Below are 18887 nucleotides of genomic sequence, written 5' to 3'. Positions count from 1 at the left end.
TGCTGGGACACACAAGCTGAATTGCGGAACAAGCATCAGTCACCAGCCTGTAGAGAGGAGGTGACCATCTGCTGCGTGACAGCGGATGGCCCATGGTGTGGTCAACGGAATTGAATCAGGTAATTAAGCACAAACAGGAGGTCTTGCCACCCTTGGAAGAGATGCAGGATGGTGCTTGGAAAAGCTGCTACAGAAATGAGCTGTAAACCAGGACTTTTGCAGAAGAAGGCCAAACTCGGGTATCAATGACAGCCAAAGGGAAGAGCTCTGGAAGTTCACAGTATTCAGACAAAAACTTGAATGCTCCCAGCTGATAACAGCACAGCCTGCGGCATTACCACGACCAGCAAGGTGGCTTTCGACATTCCCCATTCCAGTACAGGGAACATGGCTGGTCTGGTATCCCTGCATCCAGATGGAGGCACAGACCAGCACTGGGAGAACCCCAGGCTTCATCCCTGCCTTGGCTAAGCTGGCATTTTGAGTGTCATTCCTGCCTGGCTGGGGAGTGAAGGACACTTTGCCCTCTGGTTGCAGTGGGAGCATGCTAGCCGGCAAGGCTGTCAGTAGTAAGCGTGCATGTGTTTCACTTGGCCCTACTCCTAAAATAATTGTTTGGCCACAATGGAAGGTGACAAGCAATTCAGCTGTGGCCCCACAGGGAATAGCAGGAGAAAATCCCCAACCACTCACACAACTGTGCCTGGGCTGGTCTGCGCTGCAGCATCACATCAGCCCGGGGGTCAGCCCCCACCTGCCCTCACTCCTGCCCCAAGAAGTTCTTCTCCTCTCTCCTACTTGGATCAAATGGCTTCCTTGTCCTCCTGCCTGGGCTTAGCAGGAGGGTCACTGACAGCAAAAGAGGGTGCAGCAGCCTTCACCCAAATGTGGCCAGAGCCGCTATTGAAAAAACAAAACCGTGCTCAGCTTCTGGTAGGAGCATGGAAAGTGCAGCCAGAATGACTGGGAACATAGAGATTAAATTAACAAACATCTCTACCCAAACATGCATGTACTGTGATTGCTCAAGGCCGTCAGTATGAATAAATTTGGATGGATTTTCACTGGATAACATGAAAGAGATTCTTGACACAGGGATCACCTGCAACTCAAATTTCCAATTCTTCCTCCAACGCATCAAAAAGATCATCAGAACTGGACCCGGGAAAAATACTTTTCTCTCTTACTACGTTTTCAGAAGCAGCTGAACCATTTTAGCCAATCAGTTATTTTAGAGGGGGGGGGTGGGTTTTTTTTTAAAATAACCAGAGGCATGAATAGTTTCCAGCATGGAAAATTTCTGCCTAAAGAGCTAAAATTGGCATAGAATCATCCAACAGTCATATAATAAAGCCCTCCAGCAACGGCAACAGTCAGTCCTACCAAGCCTACCTAGAGCATTTTTTTCCACTGTGCTAAGAGGATCTGTTTCACTCCTCGCCTTTCAATCCAATTTCCACCGAGCTGCACCACAAGTTTAAAATAAGGACACCAGGAAGCATGTGCGATAAGGGGGAAGGAAGGGAAAAACCACAATTTCATTCATTCTTTCAACGGAGCCAAAAAAGGAGTGGTTACTTTTTTTTTTTTTACTTTTTTTTTTTTTTTTTTTAAGAAAAAGCTGCAGGGAACAGGGAAGGGGGAGGTGTTTGCTGTAAACTTTCCCATCTGCACCATGATATATATATATATATATATATATATGTAAGGCACCTCTGCCTCTAAAGGTGCTTAAGGGTGTTTTGCAGAGCCAGCTTGAGTCTCTGGCTCCAGACAGCCTCCAGTGATGATGCTTTCCATCCTGGAGTGTGCACAACTCCAGCCAAAATGGAAGGGAAGGAAGAGAGGAAGGATGGCCATTATTTCCTTGTATGTCCTTCCCCACGGGGAGCAAGGCAGCCGAGGGAAACAGCACTGCTGGAGGCACTGGTTTATCACATGTAAACCCCAAAAGACTGTGCCCCCCTTGCAGCAAACAACGGTGTGAGCTTGGTCACCACCTTGGAGCATCAGTGAAGACAAGATGCTGTGGAGAAGGAAGCGCTAAGTTCCATTTCCTTCCAGCCCTGGCTGCTGCCCAACAGCTGCTCCCTGTTTATTTACTTTAATATTTCCTTGGTTACACAAGTAGCTGCACACAGCTTAACCCCTGCCTGCACCAGTAGCCAGCCGTGCCACCCCACCTTACCTTGACTGGCACAATACTGCGGAACAGCAGCATGGGGCAGGGTAAGGACACTCAGGGTCTTGCCAAAGCCAGGCTCTTGCTGGCTGGAAAGGGCTTACTCGACGTGGTCACCCTCAAGATCATGTCCATAGCTCTGCAGAAGGTGCCCTGGTGGGCAGGGGACAGGGCACCATCAACGCAAGCAGCCGTCTCGCACAATCCCAGGCTTCACAGGCTGACCTGACCAGCGGAACCTGGGAAAGCCATCTGGATTCCCATGGGCTTGCTTCGCTAGGCAGGCCCAGATGTGCTGTCATTTTAGCAGCATATTTGTGTCCGGATGCAGAGATTTCAATAAACGCATCCTCATTCTCAGGCAACCACAGCACCCTTCCAAATAAAGCACATAGCTAGGAGCAGCTTCACATGAGCAGGTCGCTGGAGGCAGAGGGTGCCCAGCTCCTCTCCCAGTCTCACGCACAGGCCAGGAGGGACATGCCAGTGACTTTTCTGGTGGCTGCTGCTGGTCCATAGATCACTTCATGCATTTTCCTTTCTCATCTGCACAGAGCCTGTTCCAGCAGCTCAGTTTGTGTTTTGGCTCATAAAACTCATCCAGACCCCTTGGCTCATCTCCACCAAGGAGGGGGTGGAAAACACCCTTTGCCTGCTTGCCCAGAACACCAGCTTCGAGTTTCTGCAACCAAGCCTGTTCCAATTGCCTTTCCAGCCTCCTCCTTCATGGCTCCATTTTCTCCCTGTCTCCACTCTGCCCCAGCTGCTCCCTGGACTGACACTGTTCTGCACCGGGCAGCGGGCATTTCTCCAGTGCGTGCTCCCTGAAATGCCAGCCAGCAGGACACAGACCCAGCAAATCAGCACTTGTCAGCAGAAGTCCTATTTAGCTGTAATAGCATCTGAAAAAGGCATGGATTTGCTCCGCAGGAATGGAATTTGGGCCTAACTAACAAAATTCCCCCCAAAGCAAATAAAAAACCCCAACAAAAACCCCACCACTTGCACAGATTTCTGTTGCAGGAATTCAAACACACCTGTGCAGCCCTGTGTGCATTTAGTCCAGGAGAACTTTGACACCGGGACATGCAAAAGCCCCAGGGTGCCCTCACCGACACACAAGAGGCGCTGGAGCAAAGAGTTCAGCTTTTGAAGTTCTTGCTTTCTCAAGCATGTCCAAAATTGCATTCACGTTTCCTCAAATCAAAACATTTTCTGGCAGATCACGAAAGGCATGCTTAGCATAAGGCAGAAATCATGCTTCTCAACTGACCACAGCTTTTGACCCTCTGAAGTCAAAACCCCAAGAACTGGCAAAATGCTTACCTGCAGGTCAAAGAACTTGCTGTACCGTCGATATATGACTTCTGTGGACCCATTGGACCAAGTGACTTTGATAATATACACCTGTAAGGAACAGAGGATGAAATCAGGAAGGAGTGACCCAACAACCAGCACCACAACCCAAATGCTGCTAAAGCTGCCAATGCAGCCCCAACGGCTGGGCATCAACCAGGGAAGTTCATGGGAGCACTTAAAATCATTTCAGCAATACTAGAAAATATATAAGATTAAATTATTAAGCTCCACTGCTGCAACTTAACTGTCTACTAAATGCTTACTGATAGTTATGAACTAAGACAGGTCCCTAGCCCTAAATGGGGGCATACATCAAACGTGAAAGGATACGTCGATGTAAAAACACAGTTAAAGTCTCTCCACAGAGACACATCACCAGTTAATAACTATGCTGTGGCCATCCCATCTACGGCTACAGCATCAAGTTTGATGTCGAGATCCCAAAACTGCAGCCTGCAATATGCTGCACCGCCACCACCACCAGCCTGGGTCCCAGGGCTGGGGCTTGCAAGAACTCAAACCCACAAGGTTTGAAATGACGTCTGCTCTTCCATAAGCAGCTCTGAGGTTTTGTTTACTTAAACTTGCAAATTACCCTCCTATTCCTTAAAATGCTACACAATCAATCCTAGAAATCGCAGTTTATTCACAGACCATATGACTAGGCTTTTACTGATCACGAATGCAAAGAAAAAACCCAACCCAGTTTTTTTATTCTTCTATGAAAAACAACAAGCAAATAACAGAATTGGGCAATTACTTATCTAATGTCCTCGCTTGTTGCTTGCTTGATGAGGTGCCAGCGTAACACTCAAGTGATGCAAACCTCAGCCTTCACTAATTGATAACAGATTGACTAAGCAGAACGAGGGCACATTCATTTTTTTTTCTAACTCATGTCCTGCTTATTTCCACCACAAATTCAAGTATTGATTCACTGAAGCAGGTACAAAACAGTCAGAAGCTCAGGTGAACGGACTTGCTAGAACTCCAGTTGACATAACAAAGTGTGAATGCTCTTAGGATGCTGATGTTCTGGTATTTAAAACAGAATCTCTTAAGAGTTTCACAAGGTTTCCCACAGAGATGCACATTTTTCCAGATGCTGGAATGTGACCAACAACCCAGCCCAATATCGAAACTCAAGCACCAGGACTCAATGGATAGCACAATGCTAAGTTATTTGAGCTCAAACCTACTCAAATGCTGTACTAAAAATCTAAAGGTCACTTTCCTGTTCAGAGGGCTGACATAGCATGACCTACCAAGGTGAGCAGGCTCCTGAGGAACCACAAACTCTTCACAGCAGATTGACTTCCAAATTAAGACAGAAAAAGAGGCAGCAAGATGAAGCAAGTTTTTACTGCTAAAATAAAGAACTTCAGTACTTTCTATGCAGCATTTCAATGACCACTTTTCCTAAACCAGATGATCAGCCCAAACACAGCTGCAACTGCTTTGCTGACTTGCAGTGAGCTGGCCGGGTGTCACAGGCACCACCACCCTCTCCCAGACAAAATGTGAATCCCTCAGCTTCGCCTCACAGGCCTTATTCAGCCAACCACAACCGTCTCCTTTCATTCACAAATTCTTTCTTTGAGCTGAAGGACCTGCACTTTCTGCATATTAACACAAAGAAGACAGAGGGCTCCTGCAAGACAGCATCTGCAGCAGCTGTGGAGACCTGGATGGACCAGGATTTGCTACAAGGAACGCCCAGACACTGTGCTTACTTATCACCAAACACGGCTTGACAAGTACTTTGCATTGGATCAGGCACAATACCTATTGAAGAACATGCTTCTAGACATCAACAAGTCAGGGACAACTTGGCTGACTTCAGTTTGCAAAGAAAACTGGTAAAGTTGCATGACGTGGCCTCTGAAGCCTCTGACGGCATCCGTACAGTCACCACCATACCATCAGCAAACTAAGCGTTAACTTGACACTAAGTAAGCATCCAAGCTGCCTTTACCCTCACCCCAGGATTTGCCAGCAGGCCAGCATGAGCTCATTTTGGTTGGAAGCTCAGCTGATATCCCAGCTTTCTTAACTGTCTACAGCACTTTACGGGGTTATATCACTGCTGGCTGCCTGCCTGGAGAAAGTCTTCCATTGGGGCAGGAGGAAAAGCCAACTTTTCTTCATTGTTTATTCCTATCCTGCCTTTATGTGGAGTCAACAGCTTATTAGACTGGGATTTTAATCAGGATGTGGATTTGCTTGAGCCAAAATGAATTCAAGGCTCTTAAGGGTAATAAAGCCACGAGATTTGAGGACGCACCACGCTTTATTATACCCTTTGCAACTGAGGGGGGAAGCATTTCTCCCAACTGATGAGCTCACTCCTATTTTGCTGAAATGCAGGTCTCCCAGGAGTCTCGATAACAGTTTCTTGCACATCCCATTAGAACAGCAGAAAGGTCTCCGGGGGTATATCCTCACCTTCTTGTGGAAAGCAGAAAAGATGGGGAAGCCCACAGGAATGGGAGCTCCTCAGTATCTATAAAAACAGTCTCAGTAAAGCCTGTTTCCTCTCTTCTTGTGAATATCCCTCATCCTTCACTCTGATGGCCCCATCCCACTGAGGTATTCTCTTGGCCAAAACCATCAGAGATCTTGGTCTCTGCCAATACCTAATCCAGTCCCTGCTGTCCTAAGGATAAAAAAAGACACCAGAAAACATAACTCAGGTGGTCTCCTCAACTAACAACAGAAGTGCAGATTTTGAAAGGCATGAACAGTGCAGTCAACCACCCAGTGATGGATTTCACAGAGACTGGAGATGATGAGGCACCAAGCTCCCACAGGCACCCACCCATCCCTTTCTCAGGTGCTTTTGGAAGGCATTTTCAATGATCAGGACAGTTTTGAAAACATTGCACTTGGTCTGAAGTTTCCCCTCCTGGTCCTGCACTGCACCATGTCCTGCCAGGAGCAGCCACCATGAAGTAGCAGCCCAAACAAACCCAATTCTGCCTCAGTAGGAGCCACCCTGTCACCCACTCCCACAACGCTCAATCCTATAGAAGCTGTTCTGAGGGCGGGCTTTTTCCCAGCCCAGCTGTGTGGGTGACAGCATGTGGAAACAGTTATTTCATGGGTCTTCTCCAGCTCCGATTTCTACGGTCCTTCAAAGAAATAACATAGAGAAACCACGCAGGCCTTTTCCATGGAAAGAGCGAGGGAATCTCCCAGGGCTGCAGCTGGTGCTGCCTCAGGGATGTGCACCCACAGGGAGCACCACTGGGAACGAGGGGGCTGCTGCTCCGATCCCACTCCACCGTTTCCTCGAGGGGTGGCGAGAGCCGAGCAGATGGCAAGGGAGGCGGCAGGCAGCCAGGTCCAGGAGGGGGGCTCTGCAACCTCATCATGTGGGCTGGGCCCCTGGCCAAAACCAACAGGCAGAGCTATCTAAATGTTTACAGCTCTTCCTGGGCCAGTGGCGGGGTCTGCACCACGGAGGGGAACTAGCTGACTCGGTGAAACCCAGGAACCAGTGGCTTTCCTCCCTCCCTGCCTCCCTCCCTCCAAAAAGGACGCCTTACCTTGCCCTACTCCCAACCCCAAAATCCTCCATTCCTTGCTCTGCTCCAGCCTACGTTGCTGCACACGTGTCATGTCAAACCCTGCAGCTAGCTCTGATGCCTGAAGGCAATGGGCCAAGCTGAGCTTTAGAAGAGGCGGAAATCACCAGGGCTGAATCCTCCTTAGCTTCATTTTAGCCACGGGTCAGGGGAGCACAGCTGAAATTCACACCCGTGCTTCTGAAATCCTTGAGATGCAGCTCACGGCATTTGTCCTACTACAGCAAGGCAAGCGGAGAGGTACAGAGCTTTCAGGGTCACTCAAATACACTCAAAATCCAGTTTTCAGGATTAAAAGAGCCGCACGCACACACCCTCAGCCCCCCATCACTCCTCTCCCAGCCACCAGCTCCCCTGTCCTCACTCTGTGAAACCGCAGTCCCACAGTGCAGCAAGCCCATGTTATGGAGCAAGAGGAGTTCCTGGCAGGACAACCTTGTCAGAGCCTCAGCAAAGACCAAAGCAAAGGAACAAGACTTTCCCTCCACTCCTGGGGGGTACAGAGGCCACAGGGACAGTTTTGGAGGTGCAGGTGAGTGTTGTCTAACACTGGAAGAGAGAAGCACTTCACATTAATGCCAAACACTCTCTGTACTCCCATCCCTTGGAGGGCAGAAGCAGATCAGATCCTTCACAGGAAATGAAAACCTGCAGATGCAAAAGGCTGAACTCCAACAGACACTACAGGAATTGGGGTCCCAAACTCCCTGGGCTCCCCAGCCTCCCTACATCACATACCAACTACTTAAAAATTACCAATTAAGAAGTTTACCATCAGGACCACCACTGCCCAAGATTCTCCTCAGTCACACTGGAAAGCAAGTGCCCTAAACAGAAATATAAAGATGGAAAAAAGGCCCAGAGGGTCTTGCAGCTCACCCAGCCAGGCATCACAAGTTTGGTCCCCATGGCATCCCTCCAGCACAACCCCGTGCCTGCTGCTGCTCTCACGTCCCCAGCATCTCTGGAGAGGCAGCTGAGGGAGAATGGGCCAGTGGAAAGTGGGACTGAAAACCTTTGTAAGGGAACTGTCAAAAAATGACAGGTTGCCAAAAGAAATGCAAATGGCACCTGGCCAACCATAGCAGAGCTGTCAACGAGAGCTGCCCGTCCGCTTGCATGGCAGCAAGAGCTCTGCAGCCCCAGGGGAAACAGGCTGGCAACTCGCAGCGAGCGAATGCCAGAGGGAAATCCAGGACATCCTTCCTGGGCAGGATGGTACCCCAGGCAGGGAGCGAGCTCTAGTGTCAAGCATCACCAGAAAAGCAGGGAGTCTGAAGGAGCCAGGTCAGAGGCACATCCAAGAGCAGTCGGAATCACAGGGACTAGAGCACGAGAACAGGCAGGATGAGAAGCCAGCGCAAATTATCTTTATCTGAAAGGGCAGCCAGAGATTTTTTTGGATTTTTTTTTTTTTTTTCTCTTGAAGAAACAAAGCCCTGGGAGCTGTCAGAGCCCAGAAGTATTTTTCCAGGGACTGATAAAGAGCCTCTGTGCTGCAGATAGCAATGGCTCCTGGTGACTTCCACCGCTCAAAGGGACCAAGGACTCTGGAGTCCTTCACAAGCCCTCAGTCTTGCATCTTCCCCAAGAGGCACATTGTCCCATACAACAACGTGGCTAGAGAGGAGATGATTCAAGCAGCTGACTTGACGCAGTGGAATTAAGAACAGATAGTAAAAAAAAAAAAAACCCAAAACACAACACCACAAAAAAACCCAGAACAACAGGAACAGTTTCCCATTCTTGAAACATGAGGCCGTGTGACCTCCTAGAAGAATCACTTCTGGACTCCTTGCATAAACACACTACGGACATGCACAAAACACAACCTGGGAAGCAATCTGGACTGCTTAAATTTGAGTGGGAAAAAGGCAGACTGAAGTTGCAGGAAAACCTAGAACTGCGGTTTCGGCCTCTCTCCTCCCATAGGAAGAGTTTTCCAAGGAGAGTTACAAGGCATCCTGCCTGGGGAGGGGCACGCATAAAGCCCACAATAAGGCTTTGGGGAGAGGGCAGCTGCTGGCTGGCCTGCAAGCTCTCTGCCTGGCACCCAGCACACAGCTGAACGAGGCAGCAAGTGTACCCTGAGCTCCGCACCATCCAGCTACACCAGCTCAAGCCCAGAAGCAGCACACCCACACGGACCCACGCAGCCCTGCAAGCCAACAACCCGCCAGCAGCGCTCCCTGGCACAGCACAGTCCTCCCTGGGTGGCTCTGCAGCAATCCCTGAGCTTCCCTGGCCCCAAAGCATCCCCGTGCCCAGAGCTCCCACAACCAAGATTCTCCCTTTCCCACACCAGAGACATGTGAACATCGGCAGGGTGGGTAGCAACACCATGGTCACTTGGCCAGACACCTCCACGGGGCTGCAGGGACATGCAGCTCTGCCCAGCCACCACTGATGGGCACCAGTGTAGGTCCCCAGCCATTCAGCAGAGCCCCTACAGCAAAGCCAGACATAACAGCCTCCAGCAGAGGCAGAGCTGTCTGCAGAGCTGTTTCCAATGTGTTTGAGCCTGTGTGGTCTCAGGTCCAGGGAGACTATGTACAATAAACCTCTCTGTGGAAAACTCCACATATTTAAAGCATCTTTTGCCAGTAGAAAGGAAAAAACATCAGTCTCTCTGTTCCACCTGCGCTCCCTCACACCCCAAAACACAGGGAAGCGACGCAAGAGCCTTGCACCCTGGCTTCAGCTGCTGCCATGAGAAAGGAGCACTGAGAAATTCAGAGGGGCAGAGAAACCAAAGCAGCTGAGGGATCGAGCCAAACCAGAGTGGGTTCAATAGAGAAAAGGGAGTGGGAAATTGTAAGAGGAAAAGGAAAAAAATGAGGGAGGTGGCTGGAAACAAAGAAAGTTCTTGGCGGCAAGCTGCTGTGCTTGGCCCCTCTCCATTAGCCTTTGCCGCCGCAGGCGTGCGGGGCTGGGGAGGGGAACGCCGGGCTCTTGTGCTGTGGGACACCAAAGCTTGGAGTGGGAGAGAGACAGCCAGCCCACAGCTCAGTGTCCGGACACCTTGTTACCCCCTTGCTCCTGCTCTGTGGACAGGGAGAGCTGGGAGAAGAGTCGTGCTGGTTCAGACAGCACTGGGAAAGGCACAGAGAAGCAATCCCAGTGGTAACTGCAGGGCACTGGGGATGCTGCTGTGGTCCCTTTGGTCTAGCAGAGGAGAGAGGCAGAAGCGACAAGTCAGAGCGGCAGGGAGGAGCTGGGTAACGGGGATGCGGGTAGCACAAGGACAGGCATACCCTCATCACCGCAGCAAATAACCCAAGCCAACCTGCCCACACACCCAGGACTACAAAGCAGCCACCTCCCCTCTCTCCGATTCATCCCTTCAACCACACCCTCCCTAAAAAGCCAGCGAGCGACAGCTCTTCCCACTCTGCTGTCGTACAGCTCGCCAGGGCACAGCGCTGCCTGAGCATGCAGCCAAAGCTGCTGGGATGAAGTGCACCCAGGCGGGGTAACGCGAAGCACGGGGACTCCAAGGACAACCCACTGAGCCCTGCTCAGCCGCAGCACAGACCCATCAGTCGTACAACATATGCCCCCGCTTGTTTGCTCTGAATCACACCGAAGGTCAAACATATGGATTCATTTGTTTCCTATTTCCCACTGCTATGTGAAACAGCCGGAAGACAGAGATACCCTCCAAAGCAAAGCTGCGAGGGATCAAGGTGACCAGACCTCCAAGCGGGCAGAGGCGATGAACGGCCTTGGTGCTGAAGTCCACTGCTGCAATGTGTACAAGCACCAGCTTTCCACACGGTGCTGCACCCACCTCAGTGTCAGCGCGCCAGGCAGGATTTGGTCCTTCCACTAAACTGCAACATTCAAGGTTTTCAACAGCCTTAAGTAATACAAGGGATGAAAAACAAAGGAGAGTTTGCATCTGAGTATTGGTTTTCATCCACAAAGCTAACAGTGCTCCCTTAAGCCCCAACTCTCTTGAGAAGTGAGGGGGAAGGAAGGATCGGTCAGCTCTGTAATGGTGTGCAGCAGAGCAGAGCCAGGCGCAAGGATGGGTCCAAATTTCTACCAGCTATGGGCTCCAAACACCCTGCCCATGGCCGGCCTCAAGCGGGAGAGCATCAGCCAGCTGACAGGAAGCGGGATGAGATACAGCAGAACCACAGGATACAGCAGCAAAACACCACTACAGATGAAAGCCCTCAAACCTCTTGAGGACACCGATACTCAGAAACTCCTCGCCGCGGCAGAGACTCCAGCTTCCTGGGCTCAGCCTTGCTTCATACATTCTGGTTTCACTTTTGCTCTCTTTCAATCCCTGCATAGATTTCACACTATTCATTTTAACCTCCTGCTCCCTCGGTCTAAATGCACCCAGCTCCTTCAGCTCCCCACAGGACATTCCCACCATACCAAGAGCATGGTCACCCTCCCCAGAGAGCGTACCACAGGGGGATTCATGCTCTAATGCCCTTTTTAAGTCAAGCAACCAGTATGATTCACAACAGCAGAAATAGTGCAGCTGTACAAGGTGATACTGTGCCTCACAGAGCTCTGCTCCAGCTGGGCAAGTCAGGACCAGGGGACCATGACACACAGGTCCATGGGACACATGTTCTTCAGAAGACATCTTCTGCTCTGTCTGTATAAGGCAGTGAAGAACTCCTGAATCTGTAGATTAGCAGCTCCTGTCCTCTTGCCATTCAAGCACTCTTCTCTGAACGCTCCATAATCAGTTCCAGATAAGCAATGGGGTTGGGTTGGACAACAAATGAAACCATGAACAACCTCACCACTACAAGGAACAGGAGCAGAGAAGACACCTACCATCACATCACAAATGCCACATTAAAAATGTAACACATTTACTTTTTGAATGTGTTTTTCATCAAAAATGTTTAAAAATATCTATAGATGCTATCAACTAGCCACCAGATTCCAACACACATTGTTAATTACTTTTGCAAGGCAGCTGCCACAAATGAGGTGGTTCAATATGCACAGGTATTCACCTTATCTGAAGTTTTCAATCTTGTTAACTGAGCTTGCAAAATAAATGTAAGCTGCACACTTTGTTTAAATTTCCCTTTTTCAAAGTGATACATGTGAGCATGGAGGCTGGGAAAGGATGTCCTGCAAGAGCATAGTCCAGGTTTCCGAATAAACTAACACAACCAAACAGCATGCTGCTCTCTTTCCTGTTCGATGTATATATATAATTTTGGTTTGTGCTCTAGAACAACCATTTAAAACTGTGTGAACTGTGGCAATGTTCTTGGTGGACAGGTTGTAGAAATGAAGATGTGATTCAATAGCATTGTTATTAACACATGGAACAACACACACAAGTTGCAGCTGTATTAGAATGAAAGGTCCCTGAAGCTTGCCTAAGGGCAAAAATAGAACCAAAATCTGGATTTAGTAGGGAAAAGCTTTATTTTAGGACTTCTACTAGAGAATAACAAACACAAAACTATAAAAAGATCCCATGCAAAGTCCTTTAAAGGAAAACCTAGTCCATTTCAACTATGGCTTCATTTCGGGTCTTTTCTGAATCAACAGTCATTTATCAGAGTCTGAGACTTTGCCAGACCATAGAAATGACAGTCTGCTACTCTCTCGCCCAGAATGATTGTTTTTAAACTTTGCTCGTGGACTTTGCCTTTTTAGATTTGCAGTATGGCCCTGGAGCCCTCACCAGCAGGCCTCTGAGGGGCATGAGCTGTAATCACTTAACATAGGATTGTACGGGAAATGTCACGGCAGGGTGACCCTCCAGCCACTACTTGAAGGACAGGAGTCCCCTTCTTCACCTGGATGATGGGCTGCTGAGATCCTGAGCTTGGTTGTTCTCTCTTGACAGGATCAGAGCAGTGCATCCTGCAAAAAACACCTGAAAAAGCAACATTTCTCACTGCCCCTTCCGGGTACTGCCCATGAAAAAAGCTTAAAGACACAAGTGACACACATGCAGTTGAAGCAGCTGGGGTTAGAAGCCCAGGAGAGGTGCCACTGCAACACAGCATGACATGGTCTGACGGCTGGCAGAGCAAATTCAAGGCTCCTATCACACGGAGCAAGAAGCTCGGTTATCCTTCCCCTCTCAGCCCTTCCACGCATGCGAGCAGAATTGGTTTGACAAGAACGGCAGCAGACATGTCGGCCTCGCACCATGCCAACACCACAGCAGCCAGAGCCTTCCAGAAGCACGAGGCTGACTGCAAGGAGAAAAGCATGCAAGGGGAGAGCACCCCCACTAATTGCAACTTAGCCTGATCCCTGCTAGAGGTGGTCACTGCAATACCCATCAAAGGCTTTAACACTTCACCAAGGAGGAAAGCAATCAAGAGGCCATTCCCACTTGCCCAAATGCCTCTAAACACACCTGGCCTTCCTGTGAATAACCCACCCAGCTCCTCCTGCCCTCTGGTCAGGTACTGAGTTGTCATCAGGGCAAGGAGGACGGATAGGAGATGGGACAGGCACACTGTTGTCCTGCGGTATCCTTCCAGAGGAGTGCAGCCATCAGACATGCTGTGAGAATCAGTGAGACAGCAGCACGCTGGACTGATGCTCCCTCGCACCAGGATTTGAGCCAGTGCAGTCCACAGACACGCACATGTTCGAGGGCATGGGGCTGTGTTTGGGTCCCCAGTTAAATCCCAATACTCAGCTCAGCACATGTTCAAGACGGCACCCAGCTACCCAAACCCTTCCCAGCACCTTGCTGGGTCCTTATCCAGTCCAAGCCCCACAGTTTGCAGGAATATTGTGTCTCCTGCTTCAAATCAGAGATCCAAAAAAGCACAAATTTTTGTCTTGGGCAACACAACTCCCTTTGTATTGATTACCAAGGTGATGGGCAAACCACACCAGCCTGAATAGAGCTGGCCATTCCTACAGCCCCTCCCCACCGTGGGCATCAATAAGGACTTTGAAACACTGGTTTGATCTCACTTTTCTGGGAAAATGGAATTCCCAATTTTCTGCTGCGGCCTCACTGCAGCCAACACAACTGCACCTTTGTCCGGCAAAGAAAAGCCTCTCGCCGATGCAGAGAGGAGGCCGAGCTCAAGCAGTACGGGTCACTCGCCGGTCAGGCCAGCACAGAGGCAGCAGGAGGAAAAGCCGGCGTGCTCCTCCAGTCTCCCCAGGGACAGCGAGCGGCTGCCTCAAGGGATGGAGAGCACAGTTATGCTCAGCAATGAGAAGCCAGAGAGCAAAGGTTTAACACATACACTGTGGTTCACTCGGATTTGCAGCATGCCAGCAGATACAGTCCGAAGTAAGATGACTCAGCCGCGATGTGCTGCCCCTCCTCTCCCCCTCTTTGCAGGAGGAGGAATTTTTTTTTTTTAAAAAAAAAAAAAAAGAGAGAAGGGTTTGATTCCATATAATTAACTGGCTTTGTGAATCTGCCTAGCTGCTATCGATTCCCTCAAACAAGGCGAGCGCTCCCATTCACTCCAGCAAGCTGCCTGCCCCTCCCTGGGCTCAGCCCCGCTGCAAGCCGCACTGGCTCACGCTGCTGGGTTTCGGTCCAAGACAAGTACAGGGAAAGGTTAGAGGCAGAGCACTCGAGCCACCGGTTGAGGAGGGAGCGAGTGGCAACGCTGCACAGCTGGCTGTCACGAGCTGCGTACAGCCACCTTCTCCCACCGCTCCGGGAGCTCCAGCTGACCCGCAATACACCTCTCTTTTTTAGAAAACACCTCTGTCCTAGTTATCCAGCCTTACAGGGATAATTTTTGCTACACCCAGCTCCACCCACCTCACCCCTGTGGGTGGAGGGTGAGCAGTGACAGTGCCCAAAACAGATCACAGAATCATAGAATCATAGAAGGTATTGGGTTGGAAGGGACCTCTGAAGGTCATCTAGTCCAACCCCCCTACAATAAGTGGGGACATCTCTAACTAGGTCAGGTTGCTCAGAGCCCCATCAAGCCTGACCTTGAATGTCACCAGGGATGGGGCTTCCACTGCCTCTCTGGGCCACCAGTTCCAGTGATCCACCACCCTCATATTAAAGAGCTTTTTCCTCGTGTCCAACCTCAATCTACCTTTTTCTAGCTTAAAACCATTACCCTTTGACCTATCCCTACAAACCCTACAAATCATGTCCAGGACTTGGGGTGCATGTCCAGCCACGGGGACACAGGTCCTGAGGGGTGCACGGAGCCCCAGCAGGGGAATGAGAAGGCCAAAGGGAAAGCAGAGGAGCAGCCACAGGTGACCCTGTCCGAGCCCCATTATGAGACCCAACGGCAGCGCAACAGATCTGCCAAGACAAACAGAAGCATACGCAGCTCAGCAAACCTCCTCACGTACACGCTCCTCCAGATCAGATGCATAACCCAGCTACAACGAGTAAGTCTGGGATGGACACGGCAGGAAGGGGGGCACATCTGGAGCTGGGGCCAGGCTCAGCGAAGGCTGATAAAGCCGCAGACAGGGCAGGAGAGGAAGAAGCAGCGATAAGGGATTGGGTGGTAGCAGCCACATCACATCCCTGAATGCAAGGAGAGGGTAACAGCCCCTTTTACCATCCCCTCCATCCTGGCCAGAGCTGGCCTGCCCTCTGCTTTCCTCCAGCCTCCTCACTGTCACAAACAGCCGGGGTGACCCGGAGAAGCCCCTGATCTCCCAAGAGCTCCAGGAGCCTGGCTCCGCTGACACCACGCACTCCAGCCAGAGCGAACACCACATCCTCACAACCCAAACACATCACGAGCAGTGTGTCACTGGGTCACCCTGGCCTAAGGCGAACGGGGTGGGGAGAACAGTTTGGTCTTTTTTTTTTTTTTAACGGTTGTTGCCAGAATTCACCCACAATGTCTCCATGGATGCCTGGAAGCACACCAAAGTTTAAATAACTAAAAAACAAAAAAACAAAAAAAAAAAAAAAAGAAAAGAAAGAAAACATCCAACCCTTTCAAAACCAGACAAACCCACAACAGTTTGGAAGATGCCCTGGAGCACGCAGGACCACTCTCCCTGGGCAGTTCACGCAGAGGGGGCGCAGGGGACAAGAGGGAACACCTCCCAGGGATGGCGGCACCATCCCAGGCGCAGAAGGAAGGTCCCTCGCCCCGGGACTCTGCAGCCAACAGGTTTCAGAGCCCCTTTGCCACACGCTGCTCCCTCCCTAAAGCAGAGGCACTTCTCGATGGTGCCCCAGAGCCGCCCCCCCCCCCCCCCCCCCCCGGGTGCGTGCTGCCTTAGCAGCCCCTCCAGCAAAATCCCGCCCGCCGCTATTCACGGGCACCTCCCGGCGCCTCCCCCCGGCTCGTCCCGCACGGGGTCACCACCGGCGCTGCCACCCCCCAGCGCGGCGATGTCCCTGCCCGCCTCTCCCCCGGTAGCAGGGGTCTGGGGGGAAGCAGCAGCGCGTCCCTCCCTGGCAGGGGGGCACCGGGTGACCCCCATGGGAGACGCCGGGAGTGGGAGCTGCAGACCCGCTCCTCCTCCTCCTCCCTCCCGCCTCAGGGCCGGGGCTCTGCGGCCACTGCCCGCCGCCGGGGCAGCCGTGGGGGAGCGGGGCCGGCACCGCCGGGCCTTTGTTTGCCCAGGGCCGGGCGCGGCGGAGCGGAGCGGGGCGCCCCGAGCCGAGCCGAGCCGAGCCGAGCCGAGCCACTCACATAGTGCTTGTTGGGGATGCGCCGCTTCTGCACGTCCAGCACCTTCACCTCCGCGATGCTCCGCCTGGGCATGCCTCTGCCTCTGCCCCTCGCAGCCCGGCGCCAGCGGCGAAGCGGGGAGCGGCGGCGGCGCTGGGGGAGGCACTGGCGCACGCAGCCGGGACCGGAGCCTGCAGCGCCCCGCCGAGCCGCCCTCCCGCTGCCGAGGGCGGGAGGCGGCCCCGGCCCGCCCCGGCCTATCCCGGCCGGCGGGGCGGCCCCGTCCCCGCCTGCTTAAAGGGGCGACCGGCGCCGCCCGCCCCATGCGTGTCCGCGGCCGCCGCAGGGGTGCCCCCCCCCCGAGATGGAGAGGGCAAGGCGCTGGGCTATGTCCGAGGCAGCAGCTGGCTGTTGGCCCTTTGCGGGGAGGGGGCTGGAGGGGGTTCGGTCTCGCCCATCTTGCCCGGCATGGTGGGTCTGTGCGTGGGCTCCATCACCGGGTTTTGATCCTTCACCCTCCTTTTGTCCCGTAACAACGTGGCCCCCGGGACTTGGCCACGAACGGCCGCGTCCCGAAAGGGTCCATGAAATGAGCAGGAAAAGGTGGCTTTCGCGGCTGCGGGCACGGCCGGCTCAGCAGAACCGCCTTACCCGGAGCAGCCCGCACACCCCCGGGAGCGGAGCCCCGCACCCCGCAGCCCACCCTCCGTGCCCATCCCTGCCCCTGGGGCAGCCGAGGAGACAAGGCAGCCACCGGGCGCTTCTCCACATCGGCACCACCCACGGCCTCCGTCTTCCCAGGAGCTCCTCCACACGTGGCATAACCACAGCTCTCTTCCCTGTTGGGCTTTTAATTACGTTATAAAGTTACTCAAGACTTGCACTGGCAGGTCATTAGCTTTCATATGAACTTAATTCAATCATAAACAACTCATCTCACTCCTTAGCAGCTCCTTAAATGTGGCTCCTTTTAATATTGTTAACTTTGCTACAACCACCCCAGAGAATTAATGGAGGTGCAAGCAGGTTGTCAGGGCTTTATTGCCCCCCCTCCCCACCTTGCCCTCCCGAAGGGCTCATCTTCATCCTCCTCCCACTCAGCTGTGGGAGGTGCCACTGTAGAGATGGCTGCAGGAAGGATGCTAGGTTGTCTGAAGGGGACATCACACCACCGGTGACTTCCCTGACGCCTGCTGGCATGCCGCCGCAGGGCTGGTTTACTTGTGGACTAGCTGCACGTTGCTCCCCTCCCTGCCCCGGCCCTGTTGTCACTCCTCAGTCAGACACACGTTGAAGGTAGGTGGGTGAGAGGCCATGGAGAGGCCCAGAAGAGCCCCCCCTTCCTTCTCCCGTCAGGAAAGCCCTGGCATTCATGAGAGATGCTGCGACCAGACCTTGAAGTGCTAACCAAGAGTCAAAGCCTGGGAAAGCACCAACAGGCAGCAGAACTGCAGCTTTTGATGTTGTCTGGAGTGCCTGGGCTTGAGCAGATAGTTTTGCTGGTTTTAAAAGCCCTAAAAGATGCACGAATCCTGCAAAGGATGGCAAGGAAAACATCCAAAGCAGCTGTGCATCATGTTGGTAAAATAAGTGTACATTGAGGAGATGTGGAACACTGAAGAAAGTGGATTAAGAGAGGAATAAAACTATTACTGGTCTCACACGCTGAAAGGAGAAACTAAGGTAGAGGGCAGCTGAGGCCACTGCAACTGAGCGATGCAGAGAAGGATGTAACCTGAAGAGCTGCGGATTGAAAGGCCGGGCAAGGGGATCACAGGGATAACAGAAGCAGATAACTGGATATACGAAACACAAAAAGAAGCACAGAAACACGCTAAACAAAATGCAATAGATGATAAACTGCAAGGTGAAGGGAATTAAGTAAGGCAACTGAGTTACGAATGCTGTGGCTGCAGCCATCCCTTTTGCTTCGTATGCTGGTTTGTTCTAGTTAACAGTGACTGCAGGACTGCCAGGCGTTCTGGGAAAGGGTGACTGTGCTCGGGACATTGGTTGTGTGTGTGCAGAGCTGGCCTGATGCAGTCTGCTAACTGGGTTTTACAGGAGTGCGCTGACTGACCCTACATCCCTCATACACTGAAAACAACACAGCCAGATTGATCGTCTTGCTGCCCAGTCCATCTGTACATGAACACAAAGTCC

General features: G+C 51.9%; 1 protein-coding gene across 3 annotated transcripts in view; it reads right to left on the bottom strand.

Moving 5' to 3' along the window:
- Positions 1–16817, bottom strand: part of SH3PXD2B (SH3 and PX domains 2B) — a 76516-nt gene extending 59699 nt beyond the window's left edge. For all 3 annotated transcript variants that reach the window (XM_086470963.1, XM_086470964.1, XM_086470965.1), the window contains exons 1-2: positions 16746–16817; positions 3509–3589 (exon numbers count right to left, since the gene is read on the bottom strand). In XM_086470963.1, coding sequence (XP_086327089.1) covers positions 3509–3589; positions 16746–16817 — 153 coding nt within the window. The remainder of the gene's footprint in view (positions 1–3508; positions 3590–16745) is intronic.
- Positions 16818–18887: the final 2070 nt, after the last annotated feature.

Source organism: Leptosomus discolor, chromosome 10 (assembly GCF_034619465.1).
Source record: "Leptosomus discolor isolate bLepDis1 chromosome 10, bLepDis1.hap2, whole genome shotgun sequence".
Taxonomy (NCBI): domain Eukaryota; kingdom Metazoa; phylum Chordata; class Aves; order Leptosomiformes; family Leptosomidae; genus Leptosomus; species Leptosomus discolor.
The sequence above is the reverse complement of the archived record's forward strand: the minus strand, read 5'-3'. Positions and strand labels throughout refer to the sequence as shown.